The 18,182-nt window shown below is 42.2% G+C and overlaps 1 protein-coding gene across 12 annotated transcripts in view; it reads right to left on the reverse strand.

Moving 5' to 3' along the window:
- kmt2ca (lysine (K)-specific methyltransferase 2Ca) overlaps positions 1 to 18,182 on the reverse strand; it is a 147,873-nt gene that overhangs the window by 100,190 nt on the left and 29,501 nt on the right. For 11 of the 12 annotated variants that reach the window (XM_029116184.2, XM_029116186.2, XM_029116188.2 and 8 more), the window contains exons 3-4: positions 12,110 to 12,198; positions 6,144 to 6,315 (exon numbers count right to left, since the gene is read on the reverse strand). In XM_029116184.2, the coding sequence (XP_028972017.2) occupies positions 6,144 to 6,315; positions 12,110 to 12,198 (261 nt within the window). The remainder of the gene's footprint in view (positions 1 to 6,143; positions 6,316 to 12,109; positions 12,199 to 18,182) is intronic. The other variant, XM_029116189.2, reaches the window with a different exon arrangement.

Raw genomic sequence — 18,182 nt, forward strand, 5'->3', positions numbered from 1 at the left:
ACGGAAAAACAAGTGCATTAGAAGAACGATACGACGGGCACAGCAGAGGGCAGCACAAATAGTCTAAATGCTGCCCATAATGGATGGGTGGATGTCAGAGAAGGCTGTCTTGCTGCACTTTAGTGACTCCTTGTGGTAGGGTGTGCACCTGCAAGCTCAATTGAGGTTGTTGGTTGGGGAATGTATTTACCTCTAGGATTTATCTGCCACTTCCATAATAAGCATCCAGGTTGAGTGAGCAACGCCACAAGCACATCAACAACGGCTTGGTGAGGTGCGCCAGAGGACACACAAATGAGATGCGCACCAGAGGACACACAAATAAGATGCGCATCTACTTTGGACATATTCTTGCAATGAAGCAAGGCTACAATTGCAAAGTAAAAAATGTAATTGGGAAAGGAGAAACATTTGGTGAAACTGATGAGTAAAGGTATAAAATAAACAAAATATAATTTTTATATTCGGTAGAACATCAGAGAATTTGTCAGGGATCTGAAAACTTTATTCAAAAAGGCACTGTATTTACCAGCAGTAATAAAAAGCCTCAAATGCTGCAATCCAACCACTGGGCCAACTTCACACAACCTCCAGCCAACTCCCTAATATAAGGAAGGTATACTTACTAGGGTTACACCGATATATCGGCCAGCACTTCTTAAGGGCCAATTATAGGCAACATTTTATGATCGATGTCGGCACACTGCTTTATATTTGCCCAATATTTCTGATCAATCTTGCTTTCCAGCGTTTCCGCCGAGTTCATTTACCATGGCGCTGCAGGTTGGCCAAACCATAAACATGACCTGAACTTTTAGTTAGATACATCAATTGCATTTTCCCGGTACACAGATAATCTGCCGAGTTACAACAATGGTCGGAAGGTTACTGAGCTCCTGGTGCTCTTGTATTCATGCATGACTCGAGAGAAAGGGCGCAGTGTCCCCCTAGTCGTAGTCAGCCAATGAATCCTGCACACCAGGCAGACCGGCCACGCACGCAGATTCAGAGTGCTCACGGTCTTCAGCAGGAACGAGGAGAGAGCGTGCAGCAACAACTTGAGCAGAAGCAAGCAAGTGTTGTTGTCTCCATTACCACGGTAACGTCCTTACAGGGACGGCTGAACGTTTCCGATCTGTGACATTCTGGCTTAGAGCAGACTCAGGTGAGATGTTTTTCGCCAACCGAGTAGCAATATACCACGTTACTTGATCTCTATTAGGTTTTCAGATCATTACATAGCATACTCAAGCTTTTTGTGTGTTATGGTGTAAAGGCATGGGGGTTGGCTGCCAAAATTAGTGGCTGGTAGATTCTGAATCTGCCTGGTACATCTGCTTGTGAACCAAAAGGTTAACTTGATGCCCTGTCTAGAAGAAGCAAGTGCTTTTAAGGCTGCAAACTATGTCAGAGCACTTCATCTTCAGGAACACTGCTAATTTAAATAAATGACTCCTAAGCAAATTATTCTCTATTCAAAGACCAACAATGCCATTTGTTAAAGCAGTTCAAGTGTTAAATATCTCAACAACCTGATTTAATACACTTATATTAAGGCATTGTGAAATGTACAATTACAGAAAGAGTATATCATTTATACATTTTCCATTAATTATAAGACTAATTCTGAAGACTTTTGTTCTGAAATTATACATAAAGATAACTTTAGGATTATATCATTTACATTTGTTGAAATGAGAAGCACTGTCAGAAGCAAGATCTTCGATTTATTTTATACAAAAGGTACACACATGCAGAAATGACAAAACAATGATATTGGCCAATAGCGGTAAAAAAATACTGGCTACCACTTTCGGCCAAGAATTTTCTTATAGGTACATCCCGAGTACTTACCACTACTAAGTTAGTGGTTGTGACACAGGGCCATTTTGAAATGCAACTGTAAGGGCTTCCGCTAAATGACAAATGTAAATGTAACACTTTCTCCGGATATTTTCTCCACCAAACTAAAAGATCCAGAGCTTCCCAAAGCTAACATATATGGGCCAATAACATTCAGCATGTATCAATGCATCTTCTCAATGCACAAACAGATGACAGGTGAAAGGTCCTCAGATAATAAAGTCAAGGCAAAGCTGAATCTGTTACACTTCATTTTATACATTATAGCAATTATCAGAATAATAATATTATTAATAATAATAACCAATTTGCTAAAACCACAAACCTCTACGCAAAATACCTAGGCTGGTTAAACAACAGTTTGTAAAAACGTCACATAATGTCATCACTGTACATCAGTAAAAACACTGTATAATTCAAGATGATGCACATACAGTATAGTATTTTTTTTATAGTATAGTAAGTTTTTCTAGTGAAACGGGACTTGAAGTACATGGTCTAGAGTGTTCCAGTGGTCTAAGCCACTGCTACCAGAGAACAATCACTGCTGCAGTGCAGGTTCAAATCCGGCCCACTGCCATTTCAGCAGCTCTCTTTTACAAATCATTTTAATAAATGCACTGGAGTTTGTCTAACAGTTGTGTTATAATGGGTTCTGTCATGTTCTGTGATGAAATCATTTGCGACATATCAGAAACGGATTCAGCTCTGATCTATCTATTTAACAAGCACCATTCAACAGATAATCCAGTACCCAACAAACAGAACGAAGACTGGTTATTTTTTGTTGCAAAAGCTTTGGAAAGCAGCTCTGGTTATACAGTGCGAGCGGACTTAAGATCACCAAACGGTACAATCTCCAGCCGCAGCCTTAACGACAAAAGTGTGGCAGACGCCAACAGGAGCCGGTAAAGTATGGGCATCTGAAGTGATCGGAGGTGATTTTGCTGTGCCTGTGCGTGCCCGTGTACTGTGTCCGCACGTACAACCTTCAATGTGTTTTCATATACATTGTGCGTGCTTCCTCCCATGTTGACAGGGCCCTCTCTGCTGTACATTAATGGGGGCACAATCTCTACTAATTGGGACTAGAAAGAGAAAGCCCTCCCCTGCAACACCCCCCCCCCACCCCTCCCTTTACTAATTACAGTAGCAGCCCCGCAGTCTGCAAGCTGCCAGGCTACCACCGAGAGTCCCGAGACCTCTTTACCCAGCCTGCTTTTCTCTGCTACCCACAATCCCCGGCGCACAATTATTTCTGCTGCCTGTTCCCATCCCCCTTCGTCCTGGTTGCCTCCACCTCTCTTGCTTACCTTCCGTGCACCCCCCCCCCTCCCCCCCCCCCCATTGCGGTGGCTCACTCGAGCGTGCAAGCACACAGCCGCCTCCTCCAACCCCTCCCCCTTCTCTTTTCTTAGGTTGTTCCCTCTCTCGCTCTCTCTGTAAATGCACACTCTGCCTCCCTCCTGGCCCACACTTGTTTTATGGGGTGCATAAACACCCACCGCGTGTGCTGAAAAACACACATGCCTCGCGCTCTAGTGCTAACCACACACACCTCTCCCTGGCCTCCTTGCACTTAAACACACACACACACACAGACACACACACACACAGCTGTGACTCAGCATGTCTGAGACAGCCTTTCTCTTGCTCACTAATGACCCCCTCATTGCAAGTATCTCCATCTCCAGAGTGAATTCTCCCCTTCTCCCAATCTCTCCAATCCACCCACAAGAATAGTTACAATGGCAGTAGGACTCTCCATGCCTCTCTCACTGGAATTACATTTTCCAGTTTACCTCATTATCAGGGCTTGACATTGGCACCCGCCCACCTGTCAAATGCGGGTAAAATTCGTCTGTGGCGTGTAACACAGTCAATCTTACTAGCCACTCTGGCGGGTGACATACCAATATTTTTTTCAATTCAGTCTTCTCAAAAGACATCTGAACTAATAAAATAATTCGTTTATTAGTTCAATTTAAACATTTAGCCAGACACCATTAAGCACTGTGTTATATAACGTATTTATGAAAAATGTACTTCCACTACAAATAGCATCTGTGAACTGTCTAGCTTTTGCTTTTGGCTGTTCCGCGGGAATTTTTGTCATACTATTTTCAGCGTACTATGGTTTGGGACATACTTATCTCCTGGCATACTAATCTGGCAAATTATATAGTTTGCGATTTGAGATTCAGCCCATTTGTATTAGGCCTATTGCCTTGAGCACCAGTGACCGACAGCGTGAACAGGACAGGGTACAATGTAGCGCACCATAGTCAACTTCAATCAAATAAATAGGGACGTCACGATACCAGAACTTAAGTAGTAGATACCAACACCAGCGAAATTACACTATTCTCGATACCCAATTCGATACGACGGTAACAAAAAAGAAATAACACTAAAACAAAACATTTACTTAAGAAAACTGCAAAGGCTAATACACGCACATGCAGCCTGCATCACTGTAGCGTTTCGCCACTTCTCGTCTTACAAGGCCACACCTCCAATCTTGTCTGGCCTCCTTGGCCTCTTAGCGACATTCTAGGCCTGGTTTAAGATGTTAAGCCATTGCAAACGTCATATGGAACAAAGTTGGCTAGGCTACAGTGGCTGGGGAGCAAAAAATGAATGCCAAGCGCTAATCAATACCCGGCTAGCATTTCCTGCCTTGCCTTTTCCTGTCTCGCACACATGCACACACATGCAATATGTCCAAAAATATAATACGATGATATTTATAATACCATGATAAATAGTATGTTTTGCTTTATAACTGAAAAACTAAAAAATTTAAAATGTCTATTGATAAACAATACTTATTTTACTGGTGTTAACAACTGACCAAATAGTCCACAGTGACCTTTCAAATTAAATTGGAAAATGTTCTACAGATAACCCATAGGCTAACTTAAGTGTAAATAGAACCGATCGCTACATACATTTTGAAGATGTGAGGAGAAACATTAAATTATGTTTTACATTATTGACACAGGAGCCAGCTTACGCGGTCCAGCAAAAACACCTAATTTCTGATTGATCTTTTGACTCCATTTCTGTCTTAAATATAATGCTGTTTAATCCAAAAATTAGGTAAGAGCGTTGTACTTGTTTTCTAATATGTGGTTATCTAAATGGTGTCAAATATGTCCACATCTAGTTAAAATAAAGATTTTATTTAGGAAGAAACGCATATTGGAGATTTTCTGTCATAGGCAAAACTATCCCCCTTTAATAAGATTAGATAATTGAATGATCTTTAATCTCGGCGGTCGATTAAAGAAGTGTCTTCAAATTTGCAGCCCTAACTGTCATGCATAAAGTTGTAATCACCCTCCTCAAAATGTATTGAATACCAACATGCAGATATGCAGGCAGAACCTCTTTTCAAGACTAAGCTGCCCATTGGGGCACAAAACCCCCTAGCTATGGAACACTGTTTCATTCCTGATTAAACGTTATAAATATAAACTTCAAGGAAATAACAACAGATGCTAACTAAAAAAAGCTAGCTAACCAACAATATAGCCTTTCCCCCCCAAAAAGCATAGCCCTGTTGCTCAAATAAATATTTTGAGGGGCAAGGTGCTGTGCATACATATTTTCCTGCTATATATCCCATTACAAGTGAGTAAAAAAAAAAAAACTGTATAAATTATGTAGATGTTATGTAAATGGAAATGTCATTCAGAGAGTAACATTTCTTTGAGTGCACATCTTTTAATTAAAGCTTGCAACGGCAAGAGACTTCTTTGGCTAACAGCGTTTCTGAAGCTGCCATGTGTTTGGAGATTTTGCTAAATACATGGCCACTGGATTGATGAATATCATTCTGACAGGTAGGCATTGGCTGTGCTGGAAATATTTCTTAATTCTGAATGTTTTTGAGGAAGCCTTTTATTTAGCCTTTATTTGCCGTTAACACATTAGCATAATCATCAATGGCTACACAGGGCCACACACAGACGGGGGTTCCTTCAGAAAAAGTTGAAGGAAAATATGAATTGCTAATGCATTTTCTTAATGTCTTAGGATTCTACATTTTGTGGTTTTCCTATTAAGTCACAGTTTAAGGCAAACAAGTCAGTTTCTGCCTTCTGCCTCATTTCTGCCTTCTGCCTCCAAAGAAATGCAGCCAGGACCAGCTGTGTATCACTAATACACAGGTCTATGATCATTAGTAAATCAATTAAAACTGCCATAATTGAGTTTAATTTTCACAGCCCAGGCCTTACTAACTAGCATGCACGCACGCACGCAGCCTCTCTTACCGGACTTTGGCGTGCTCCAAGGCCGAAGCGGAGGATCCTGCAGAGTCCTCCGACACAGAGCGCTGGAAGAGGGGGGAAAGGGGTCTGTCATCGCTGGGGCTGGGCAATGGACTGGGGTCAGGACTAGGGGCCGTGATCTCCTCCTCAACCTCCATGAACTGCTCCTGTGCTTCTGTGGGAGAAAGAGGATGAAGGTTAGAGTCTGAGCCTTTAGTTTTTTAATCACGCAGAATGTGCCATCCAGGGGACATCTGAGATATGTACAGATTAGTCAGTAACGTTCACTCTCAAATTTGCTCACTTTCTCAGCACAGTTGACTTGGCCATTTTGAGCCTTTTTAGTCTAAGAGAAAGCGTAAACGAGAGGAAAAGTGTGCCTAATTTGACCTTACGATTTCGTTTGCATTGGCATTCAGCCTACCAACAGAGAAGCAGTATTGTGGGCTAGAATCGAGGCATATCTGCGCCAGCCAAAATATTCTGCCTCACAAAGCTGAATAATAACAGACAGCTTCCCATTTTTTGCTCTTGCTCCAATTCAATCACCCTTATTTGCAGTGTCATGTGCCTTGTGAAACTAATCCAAAGGCTGGATAGAATGAGCAGGTTTCTCAACCCTTCCATTCAGATGGGTATCTAATTGTATATTGTCACACCTCGATACTGAGCAAGCACATGAATTATTAACCTACGCTGTGTCCTTTAAAGTGATCAGAGACCTTTTCTTCATGTTGCCCAGCTAACCCAGAACATTTTCCCGGGGAACCCTAGATGAAAACAGGAAATCTAAAGGTACATCACAGCGGATCATTTAGTCGGGCACTTTAGTGTAGTGCAAGAAGTCGTCCAGAGATGCCTGGAAATAAGTCTGATGTTGACTAGTGTACGTTGAGATCTTTTCATTGTGACACAGGTTTCCAGGCTACGCCAACGGGGTGCTATTTCAATCTCAGCCTATTGTCGAAGCAAAACTCAGACCAAAAAAAATGTATAATTGTAGCAAAAGGGATTAGTCCTAACCTCTCACCTGCCAGTCAAAGGCCCAGAGCACACCGGGAAACTTGGGGTTGTGTTCATTAAGCATCAAACTGAAAAACTCCCTGAAACTAGGAGTGAACACTAAGTGTTGGCATGTACTATACACCCTAATGAACCTAACATAGCCTTTAAAAGTTCTCTCTCCTCCAGAGCTACCAAAAACAACACCGGTATGGAACGTACTTTGTGAACGCTTGGAGCTTTACCAACCCTTTCAGTTACAGAAGGGCTGTGAAGTCCAGTCAATTCCTTTAAAAAAAAAATAAAAAATCACGAAAGTGTCACATGAAGAAGTCAAAAGAATGCATCCTGGCAAAAGGAGATGACGTGACCTTTATCTCAACCTTTAAAACAACAAAAATGTGTTATATTTTCTTGCTAAAGAGGTACCCATATAGCGGTTCAGGGAAATAACGCCTTGTAAAATTACTGTAATATTGCATGTGTCAGAGTGCACGTTTCTGGTTTCATGCTCGTTTAGAAACTTTACTTCAACTAGACAAACCAATTACACTGATCAACAATGCCCTATATGGTTGCCGTAACTAATCAACACATTTTGTTTGTTTTTTAGAATTCAGTGGTGCAACGATCAATACCACAACCAGTTACTTATATTTCCATTATTACATTTTCAATGGGGAAATACACACACACACACGCACTGAGAATGTGCTAGATATAAAATATTGTTCAAATGCTAAATGTTAGTTACAAGGAGCAATGTTGATGAACAGCAGAGGGGTCAAATCACCATCAGATACCCAGTGTGCATTCTCAATAATAGCATTTGCTCACATTTCTTTCTCTAGAAACGATAAGAACACAAGTAACAGTATTCTCTAGGCTAGCATAGTGGCGATATTTACCATGCTGCTAATGTTACCCTCACCCTGGATTTAACCATTTTAATTATGTAATGACCCAAAATTAAGGTCTGCACTCGTACCAGACGGACAACTGAAATTGGGAGAGTCTCAAAGGAATAAATGGACGACTTAGCATCAGCAAGACCATTTAAAAGGCCACGCCTGGACAAATAACTTAACTAGTTGTTTAATACTTGATCATGGCAGAGCCTCAGACTGTGTGGAGCCGCCCTTTTTGATTAAGTCTGATTTGTCAGACCGCCCAGAGAGCACTAATGAAATAAAAAACCCAGATTCGGATCAGTTTCCTCCTTTTCGCGTTTATATTTTGATGAGGTTGAAGGAAGTCCCGAAACAGTAGGATATCCACAATCCCGGGTCAGGCATTCACAACACTTTCATAAATCACTTGAAGCCCCTTTCGCTCCGCTGCACCACTTGAAAAGATGAAAATGAGTTATTTTGAACCATTGACCCGGACGTGATTCTCAGCCACTCATTAAAGAGCGATAGGGGACGTTGTTTTTTCTCCTCTTTCCCAGCGACGATGTTGCTCCACTGAAGAGGGGAGAGACTCCTATCCGTGCTGTAGTTCGCAACAGCCCTGAAGCGTACACACAGCATCTTCATTGTCATGGTGCACAGTATTGTCTAGACACAAACTGACATCCCTAAAGCAAAAGGCAACGCTGATCTTTGGTATTGCTCTGAATAAAAAATACAGCTCTACATTTGAATGCCAGATGCCAGCGCATATATTGGGTAATTCAGATTCAATGTGGGTTAGCACAGGGACCTCATTTGGCCTTTTGACACCAACTTGGCTTAAGGATTATTTTTTTTAGTCTTGGGGGGTATCCTTAAAACACTGCGGCGAAAAATCCCACGGCAAAAGCCTAGACAGGCCCCGGAGTGTGTAATTAATAGCCAGGAAATTCTCTGGCAATCGGCTTTTGTGTGTGTGTGTGTGGGGGGGGGGGTCACGTGGACCTGATTGAGTCATTGGAAGACAACAGGGGGTGCCTTAAACTTGTGACTTAGAAGCCAACTAAGCTGGAATGGGGTCGAGTGTGCGTGCACAAGCGTGTGCGCGGATGTTTGCGCGCACGCAAACAGTGGGGGAGGGCAGTAAAAGAGAGGCGTCGTCAGTCAGTGTGCTCTTTCGGGAGCCGATGGGGAGCGTTACAATGAAGTGGGTGGGACTGGCCAGCGGTAGGAAACCTGTTGGTTACATTCACCATCATTCTTCTCCCTGGCCTGAAAGTCACAGTCTCATTATGCATCATGCCATACAGCTGAAAGGTTTGTTTACCGAGGTCGCTTTGATTATTCTATAAAAACAACTGCGGTTTTCATCTACTTTCTATTAAATAATGACACCTGATTTCCAGGGTTGATTGTGCCACCTACTGCTGTGTTTATTAACCATACTTTATTAATATATTATTAAAATATTTCAGAGTTTTATATTACTGTGGTTTTACTAAATTACTTAAGGGTTTCACTTGAGGCTGTCATCATCTCTGTTTAGACTACATTAGCAGCCAAACCACGAGCCACTAACCAAGTAAAATGCTCCATTATCTATTAATCAGGTCTAGTAGGTGACTCATTACTTGCTCTGGGCATGCGAGCCACTAGCAGCCAAATGCTACATAAAACTCCTTATCGTCTAGTTGTGGCAGAGTTGTCTCAGGATATCATTTCAGTAGTCTCCAAAGACGCCAAAGACAATTTGATGCAGGCCTGTCCAAGGTAAAGTAGAGCCACCTTCTGTTGGCCTCGCTGATGTCGCGCTGCCGGTGTCACACTGGTATTGCCATGTCACTACAAAACAAAGAGCTTTGACCCACTGGTCTGGACAGGAGGCCATGTAAAGTTGAATATGAAACGTTTTGATGGCTTTCATATGCAAACTATTTGACATATATTTGTATGCACATCACCGATGTAACGCCACACAACACCAATGTAACACATTACCTTTACATAAAGTAGCCTACATTTAACTGATTAAACCTCACATAACATTTGCATAAGTGAGATCTACTACCATGCGGAGGAGAACAAAGAATTTCTTGCCTACTTTCAGCACACACAGCCCTCCAAAAGGAGTACGACCTTTACGCTGGCAAAAAAATCTGTCCCATCAAGTATATTTAACTTGTTTTCAATCTAACCATCCTTAAAATAAGGTACATTTTTCTTAAGCTAGAATATACCACTTGTTTTTAGAAAATATGCCTTGAATATTGTGTAATTTGTCTTGTTCCATTGGCAGATTATTTCACTTATTTCAAATATCTCCTCAAAAACAGTTAAATTGTCTAGTTCCATTGGCAGATTATTTCACTTATTTCAAATATCTCCTCAAAAACAGTTAAATTGTCTAGTTCCATTGGCAAAAATGTTTGCAGTCTAGATGTCAGGGCTCATAACTCTTCCCAAAGACTTTCAGAAAGGTTGGAGAACTGGTTTCATTGGTGAAGGAACTGTACAGAGTATGATCACATGATGTTCCCGGGGAGATCTCATGAAACGTCAAAAAGTGTTACATATGAGGAGCCATGTTGAGAGGACACCAGGTACAATACCTTACAGACCCGTTAACATGTCCTGATCAGGAAAGGAAGGTCAACAAAATGGTTTGTGGGAGCAATGCATTCCCCAAGTACTGTGAGTAGGGGCAGAGGTGTTTTATCCTGACGGAAGAAGACCATATATGTCTAGGGGAAATGCCTACCCACTTGCCCTCCAACACAGGCATCAACACTCCCAGCATGGCCTGTACATTTTAACCCTGTCCCTCTCTTTTTCCTGTCTCCCCCTCGCTCACTCCTCTCCACCTCTGCTGTTGGAACTAGAGACGGTGAAGGTAATAACTCCAAGAGGGTGTTGTGAATGAAAACTGGAGAACTAGCCTTCCACTAATAACGATTTATATCGAAGATGTCGAGTACTGTGCGTCTGTCTATCACAGTTTATGATATACAGGAGTGTTTTCTTTTGTGGAAAACCCTTAAATGTGTAAGTGCTGGGGTTACATAATATCTATATATAGATATGGGTGATTCACATTTTAACAGAAAATATCCAAGAAAGAGTGAAAGAGTGACATTTTCTAACTTCAGTTGGGTAAAGAAATAGCTCAGGCTAAAGGACAATCAGTGATGTAGTACATCTAAAACGTTTACTGGCCAATTTCAAATTTAAGCAAGTTTAAGTAATTGGTCGTTTTCTTTGGGTTGAAGCATGCTAGCTAATCAGGGCTAGCTGACAATTGTTGCTACTTGCAAACTATCAATCATTACCAGGTTTGGATAAACTAAAATGCAGTCAAAAGAGAGGACCAAAAGAAAGGAAATGCTATTACAATCTTCATTGGCACTGTGTCAGAAACACAAAAGCTGTTACAAATACTTGGACTATTTCTGGGTTACGCAAACCCTGTGAAGTAATTTAAATGTCAACAAAACGCTAACGGCGAAAAGCGAGGTAGCACCACAGAACGAACTAAGGAGGTGAGTCTGTTCTAAAACACTGAACAATCTTCTCACAGTCGATTTCCGTAACGGATTCAGTGAGCAGCGGCCCGTTTAAGAACGTTCTACCTTAATGAAGCAGTGTCCACAGAGCCCTCAGGTTAGAAATGTTTGGGGATGTGCACTGTGGGTCGGCGAGACCCCCGCGGACAGCAGCTGCAGATGGATTTGTAAACAGCCCATAACGAGCCAGTGATTAGGCCTACATTTTTGCTCCACAGACAAACAAGTACGAACAAGCCATTAATCTCCTACCTCCTAGCAACAGAACCATCAAAACCAGCCTTACAAGTGACACGGGGGGGGGGGGGGGGGCTGGGGTAGCGCAACAGGCAGGTGGACACCTGTCCATCAGTGATGGCAGCCTAAATAAGCGTGCACATGAAAACAATGGCACGCCGAATGTACATGACAAAAGAAACAAGGGCCCTTTGTGACAGGTGTACACACACACGCACGCGCACGCGCACACACACGCACGCACACCCCTCCATGACAACCGAGACAGTCAGCTCACCCATCTCCTGAGTGTTTTCCACTCCCGCGTTCTCTGTCCCGTCCATGCTGTCCTCATCATCGGCCTGGGCTCTGACTCGGCTGCGGCCCCTGGGACACACAAGGAGAGGGGAACAGTCACTGATCTAATTTGCCTTTCAGGCTCCGCTCAAGCAGGGACAGCGTTGTCACCCAGGTACGCCGCGCCACATGAGCTGCTGCCTTCGGAAGGGAGGCAAACCGCCTTGCCGGCCTCGACAAGACCCTTCAAACTCATCACAGAAATGAACAACGAACGTCTTCTAGCTCAGCGTCAATGCGGTAGGGAACAACCACAACAGCCAGTGGGGCCAAAAGGAAGTGCCCGAGGAGCAGCCCAACTGGCCATCACAGAAAAGGGAACAGCCCTACAGCTAAGCCGGGCAGAAAGTGATTATCCACAGGAAGGGAGTAGAAGTGAACTGATAGTCTACATTAAAAAGTCACTCCACCAAAGCCATTTGCACAGTCATGAAAAATTACACCCCCTGAAAAGTTGTCTTTTTCTTTTTACAGCTGTGGACATATGGACAAGTAATCTTCACTGGGACACTATAGACAGATTGTATAACCAAATTTAACAAATGAAATTGAAAGACTGAAAGACCAATTTATTAATAAAAATGCATTTTCACACTGCAGATAATATACATACACTCCTCAGCGTAAGGAAATTGATTGTCTGCTTAATTGCATAACTGGATTCAAAACAATTGTGTGATTGGTTAAATTGAGTTAACTTTTTCAATTACTATGTATGAAATATAATTTAAATATCCACATCCCAAACTACTTTTTCACATGACTATAAATGTGTCTTTAAAAAAGAAATACACAGTGTGTATACATTATAAAGATGAGATTTGATAGCTCGGCACAGTGTTCAATCATATGCTGATAAAGGGTGGGAATATTTTAATTAGAAATGTTTCTAGTTTTCTACAAACAGGAAAAGGTCTGAAGAGTCTGAATGTGTTTTTTTTAAGAGAAGCTTTGTTGAGGCTACATGTATGCATGACTGCATGAGCACAGCCCACATATTTAGGGAAGGGGATCCATTTCCTGTTCTCTTTTGTTTATAACACACTACAGCGATAGAGATAGACAGGCAGGCAGACACGCACCACGCAGGCAGACAGACAGACAGACACCATGCAGACAGACAGACACACCACGCAGGCAGACAGACAGACAGACACCACGCAGGCAGACAGACAGACACCACGCAGGCAGACAGACAGACAGACACCACGCAGGCAGACAGACAGACAGACACCACGCAGGCAGACAGACAGACACCACGCAGACAGACACCACGCAGACAGACACCACGCAGACAGACACCACGCAGACAGACAGACACCACGCAGACAGACAGAAACCACGCTGACAGACAGAAACCACGCTGACAGACAGAAACCACGCTGACAGACAGTACTTGACATCTTTGATAAAATATGTTGTGGGGAAAATCAGGTGGTCATGAGATACAAAAATTCCAAGGGAATGATTGTCCTCTAAATACAGACACTTGTTGCAACTAGATGTAGCGAACGCTCCCTCGTCACTGCAGCAACACTGCTTCAGAGTGTGGAGGACCAAGGTCAGTTTCTATTTACTTCCATCTGTCTCTGGAGCTCTGAGCAGTGGAGTCCACCACTCGTCACCTCCCCCTCCCCGTTCTGGATTAACCAACACTGTCAACACGGGTGTTGCACACAGACAGAGCAGAGCCCAAAGATCCACACGTTGCTAGAGCTTTGCTGCCCTTCAACAGACAATGACCAGCTGGTTTTCTCAGGGCTTGATGCGAATACCGATATTTTGGCACAAAGGAATTAAATAGGTACAAAATGTTATCGACACCCACACAGTGCAAATACACATGTATATACACAATTATATAAAACATGACAATTTCCCAGAGACAGCCACGCAAGCACATTCCTACCCACAGATTAAAATGTAGGTTGGCATGTACCGTGTAGCGTTTCTGGCAAAATCCTACTAATTAGGCTAAAGGATCATACACTTTGTTTCGCCAAACCTAATTACAAAAAACATAACGGTGTTCACTTATTAATGGGAATCATTTCAGCTGGTTCAATTCAGATGACGTCTAATCAAAGTGCAGGGGTGTATATGCAACAGGAGTTTGTTCATGCACTGGGTTATTAATTAGCTTCTTTCAGTTGAATTCAGTGACTTATGTTACCAACCCATTTATATATTATTTTATAGATTGTCAACATCTGTGAGGAGTTAGACTTAGATCTTGCCTCTAAAAGAACACTAGCTTTCAGAATGTACACTAGCTTTCAGAATGTACACTAGCTTTCAGAATGTACACTAGCTTTCAGAATGTACACTAGCTTTCAGAATGTACACTAGCTTTCAGAAGGCGATGTGTTATCCTTCCCGGAACACGGGGCATTCTAGCAACTCTTTGGCATAGGTCAGACACAGACAAGCTAGCCAGGGGAATGTGTTCATCTCCAGCTTGGGTGTTGCCTAAAACGTCTGGCAGAGAAAACAGTGCAACACGAAGCAGAAAAGCTTGGCGAGATCGGAGGACCCAGGAATCGAACTGTGATTTTTCCGCCCCTGCTGTCGAGGTGTGACCAAGCAAGGCCATCAACGCAAATTTGACATCCTGAAACAAGGGGAGGAGAAAATAAAGTTGGCCTAACCTCCTTTATTACACGGATGCTTATTTGAATGTTCTTCCCCTCAGGCTACTACGCCCCTGTAAAATCAACCATTACAGACTAATACAGAAGTGATCTATTAAGGATTTATCATTATATTTTTATATATCATGTGCCAATCACAATATATCGGCAATCCAACCTATCAGTTACCAACTCATTACCATGGTAACCACTCAAGTTTCTCATTACTACGGCCCAGGCTGCAAGCCCAGCAAAGACACATTCATTGTAGAGCAAGCATGAGATAAATCAAATAAGCCAATACCAGCAACAACAGGAAATTGTCATTGAGAAAGGAGACACCATTGTTAGAAAAGAATATCAACACAAAAAATTAAATACAGATTAATCCTCTTGCAGTAACCATAACATTTCTAACAACTGATTCAAGTAGAGCCCCAAAAGCTCTTGGACACGACAAAATGTTTCGTAACAGGTTCATACTTTAGCAGAAAATAATCATAAATTCTTACGAAGTAAAAAATAATAATACAGGCGAATATTCCGTGCACAAATTCCAGCATGAACCTGAACCAAAAGCTGTGTGACAAAACGCTCTGCGGCCATGTGGTCCAAAATTGCATTGGAACCCCACAGCACCGAACCAGAGCATCCAAAACTGGCCCCTGGAGTAGAGAGAGTGGGACAGGACTAGGGCAAGAGAGAAGGGGGGGGGCATTGGTGGGGACAACCTCCACTGTCTAGCTCAGAACACTTGGCTAGACCATCTAGAACTATTCATGCTTGGTGGGTCTGTGCAAATGTAGCCTCAAAAAAAAAGTCTGGCACTTTGTCTCTCGCTCCCTCTCTCTCGCTCGCTCGCTCTCCCTCCGAGTTGCAAAAGAACAAAGAGGTGCTATTCAGAGTACTTACCAGTGTGGCTCACTAAACTCAATGCCTGAAACCCAGGCCAAATGGGCTAGACCCTTCAGATGGGCTGAATGTAGACAGGTTCAGAGCACTATGACTAAGCCTCAGCTAGTCCAAATAGTATAGGTTCTTCAGAAGTAGCCATCACAAAACTAGTTCAGAAAACATGTAAATTCACATCAAAAGGAAGATCCCTCAACTGGTTTGCACACAGAGAAGAAAAAAAGAAAAGAAAAACACACCAATGCAGTAAGTTTGTTCAAAGGCAAAACTATTGGATGGTAAAAGCATTAACACACAAACAAGGTTTGTGGTGGGAAAGATTGGGTTTCTACTGCAAACAATTGTGAGGCTTTGCAGCTCATTCTCCTATGCACAATGCGCTAGCAAGGTCCAGCACGGAGGCATCGGGTGACCAGTGTTGGGTTTCCGGGACGAAGACGGACACCGCTACTGATGCTGCAGTCGGCAACTGACTCCCCGGGCTCTGATCAATGACCTACATCACTGAAAATGCAAAGCCATTGTTCTGGACCCGGAACAGGTTTAATCCAGGTCAATGTACCTCCCACATTAGGCATAGGAAACTCCTTTTAAGCAGCTGTGTAATATGTAGAAGTCGGCGGTATGAGAAATTGTGTTGCTCAGGAACAGCTAGTTATTTGCCAAATAAGCTTAGGTTTGTGTGTCAAATACATATGTATTGTAGAATGTTCTGTGCCATTACATGCGGGACAGCCAGCCGTAGCATTCGCTTTGAATCAGTCTGAAAACCGGTCTCTTTAAAAAAATTCTTAGAATTTATCTTCATTCATTAGTCTTGTCACATGCTCTGTTGAGATCAAAACTCAGTTAATGAAAATCCACCATAACCACAATAAGCAAATATATAACAAATAAAAACAAACAAGCCAGCCAACTGCAGTGGATATAAAAAAAAGTCTACACACCCCTGTTCAAATGGCAGGTTGTCGTGATGTAAAAGAATGAGACAAGGATAAATCAGGTCAGACATAGAACATGAACAATTCAATTGAAAACCAAACTGAAATCTTTTGGAAAAAAAAATAAGTGTGCACACCCTTAAACTAATACTTTGTTGAAGCACCTTTTGATTTTATTACAGCACTCAGTCTTTTTGGGTAGGAGTCTATTAGCATGGCACATCTTGACGTGGCAATATTTGCCCAATCTTCTTTGCAAAAGCACTCCAAATCCGTCAGAATGCGATGACATCTCCTGTGCACAGCCCTCTTCAGATCCCCCCACAGATGTTCAATTGGATTCAGGTCTGGGCACTGGGTAGGCCATTCCAAAATGTAAATCTTCTTCTGGTGAAGCCATGCTTTTGTGGATTTGGATGCTTCGGGTCGTTGTAGTGAACTTCATCTTCAGGTGAACTTCATCTTCAGCTTTCTAACTGACGCCTGAAGGTTTTGTGCCAAAATTGCCTTTTCTTCAGCTGGAACCAGGGTCTTAGTCAGGGTGGAGGGAATTATGAACCATTCCAAATGCCAAATGGAAATTATTTTGTACCCTACTCCTGACTGATATCTTTCAACAATGAGATCCCTCTGATGCTTTGGAAGCTGTCTGCTGAACATTATTTGTGATTATTCAGTCACTTTAAATGATGGCAGGTGTGTAATGACTTCTATTTAACATGAGTTTGAATGTGATTGGTTAATTTTGAACACAGCCACATCCCCAGTTATAAGAGGGTGTGCACACTTATACAACCAGGTTATTGTAAGGTTTTCATTTTTTCCCCTCGAAGATTTCAGTTAGTTTTTTAATTGAATTCTTCACATTATAGGTCACATTAAAAGTGGAAAAAGTTCTGACAGGATTTATCTTTGTCTCATTCTTTTACATCACAAAAACCTGGCATTTTCACAGGGGTGTGTATACTTTATATATCCACTGTACCTAGCCTGGTTGCCAAAAGCAATATCATATTTTTACAGAGCAAGGCACATCATGTTTTCAAATTATCACTAAATAAATGCAATTTAAAAGTCAAACTGTTGTCACAACAGTAGTTGTAGTGTGAGAAGGCCCTCCATCCCAAATAACTGAAGTAAAAGTACAAGTGAAAGTGGAATGTTGGAAACCAGACCAGACCTGTCATCAAGAAAAGGAGATGAAGACTGAAAGAACAAAGATGTTGGAGGGAACTGGGAAACTGGAGAAACTGGCTAAACTTAGCAACATGTCGGACATGAATGGCAGTTTTGAAAGTGGTGAAGCCAACCCTATGATGAATCATGAGGGATTTTTAATTGGCAGTTCAAAGGGGATATCTAAACAAAAACCCAAATACTTGATTAAATAGTTTAATAATACAAACATGATACTACTTTTGTTGTGAATTATTTCATTTCGTAGTTATGTAGCTGTGTAAATCTGTTGGAGGTCGAGTAGTAAAACCCACTATGTAATACAAGGTTAACATTGCTCATGTTGCGACTTCCA

Source organism: Esox lucius, chromosome 21, assembly GCF_011004845.1.
Source record: "Esox lucius isolate fEsoLuc1 chromosome 21, fEsoLuc1.pri, whole genome shotgun sequence".
Lineage (NCBI taxonomy): Eukaryota > Metazoa > Chordata > Actinopteri > Esociformes > Esocidae > Esox > Esox lucius.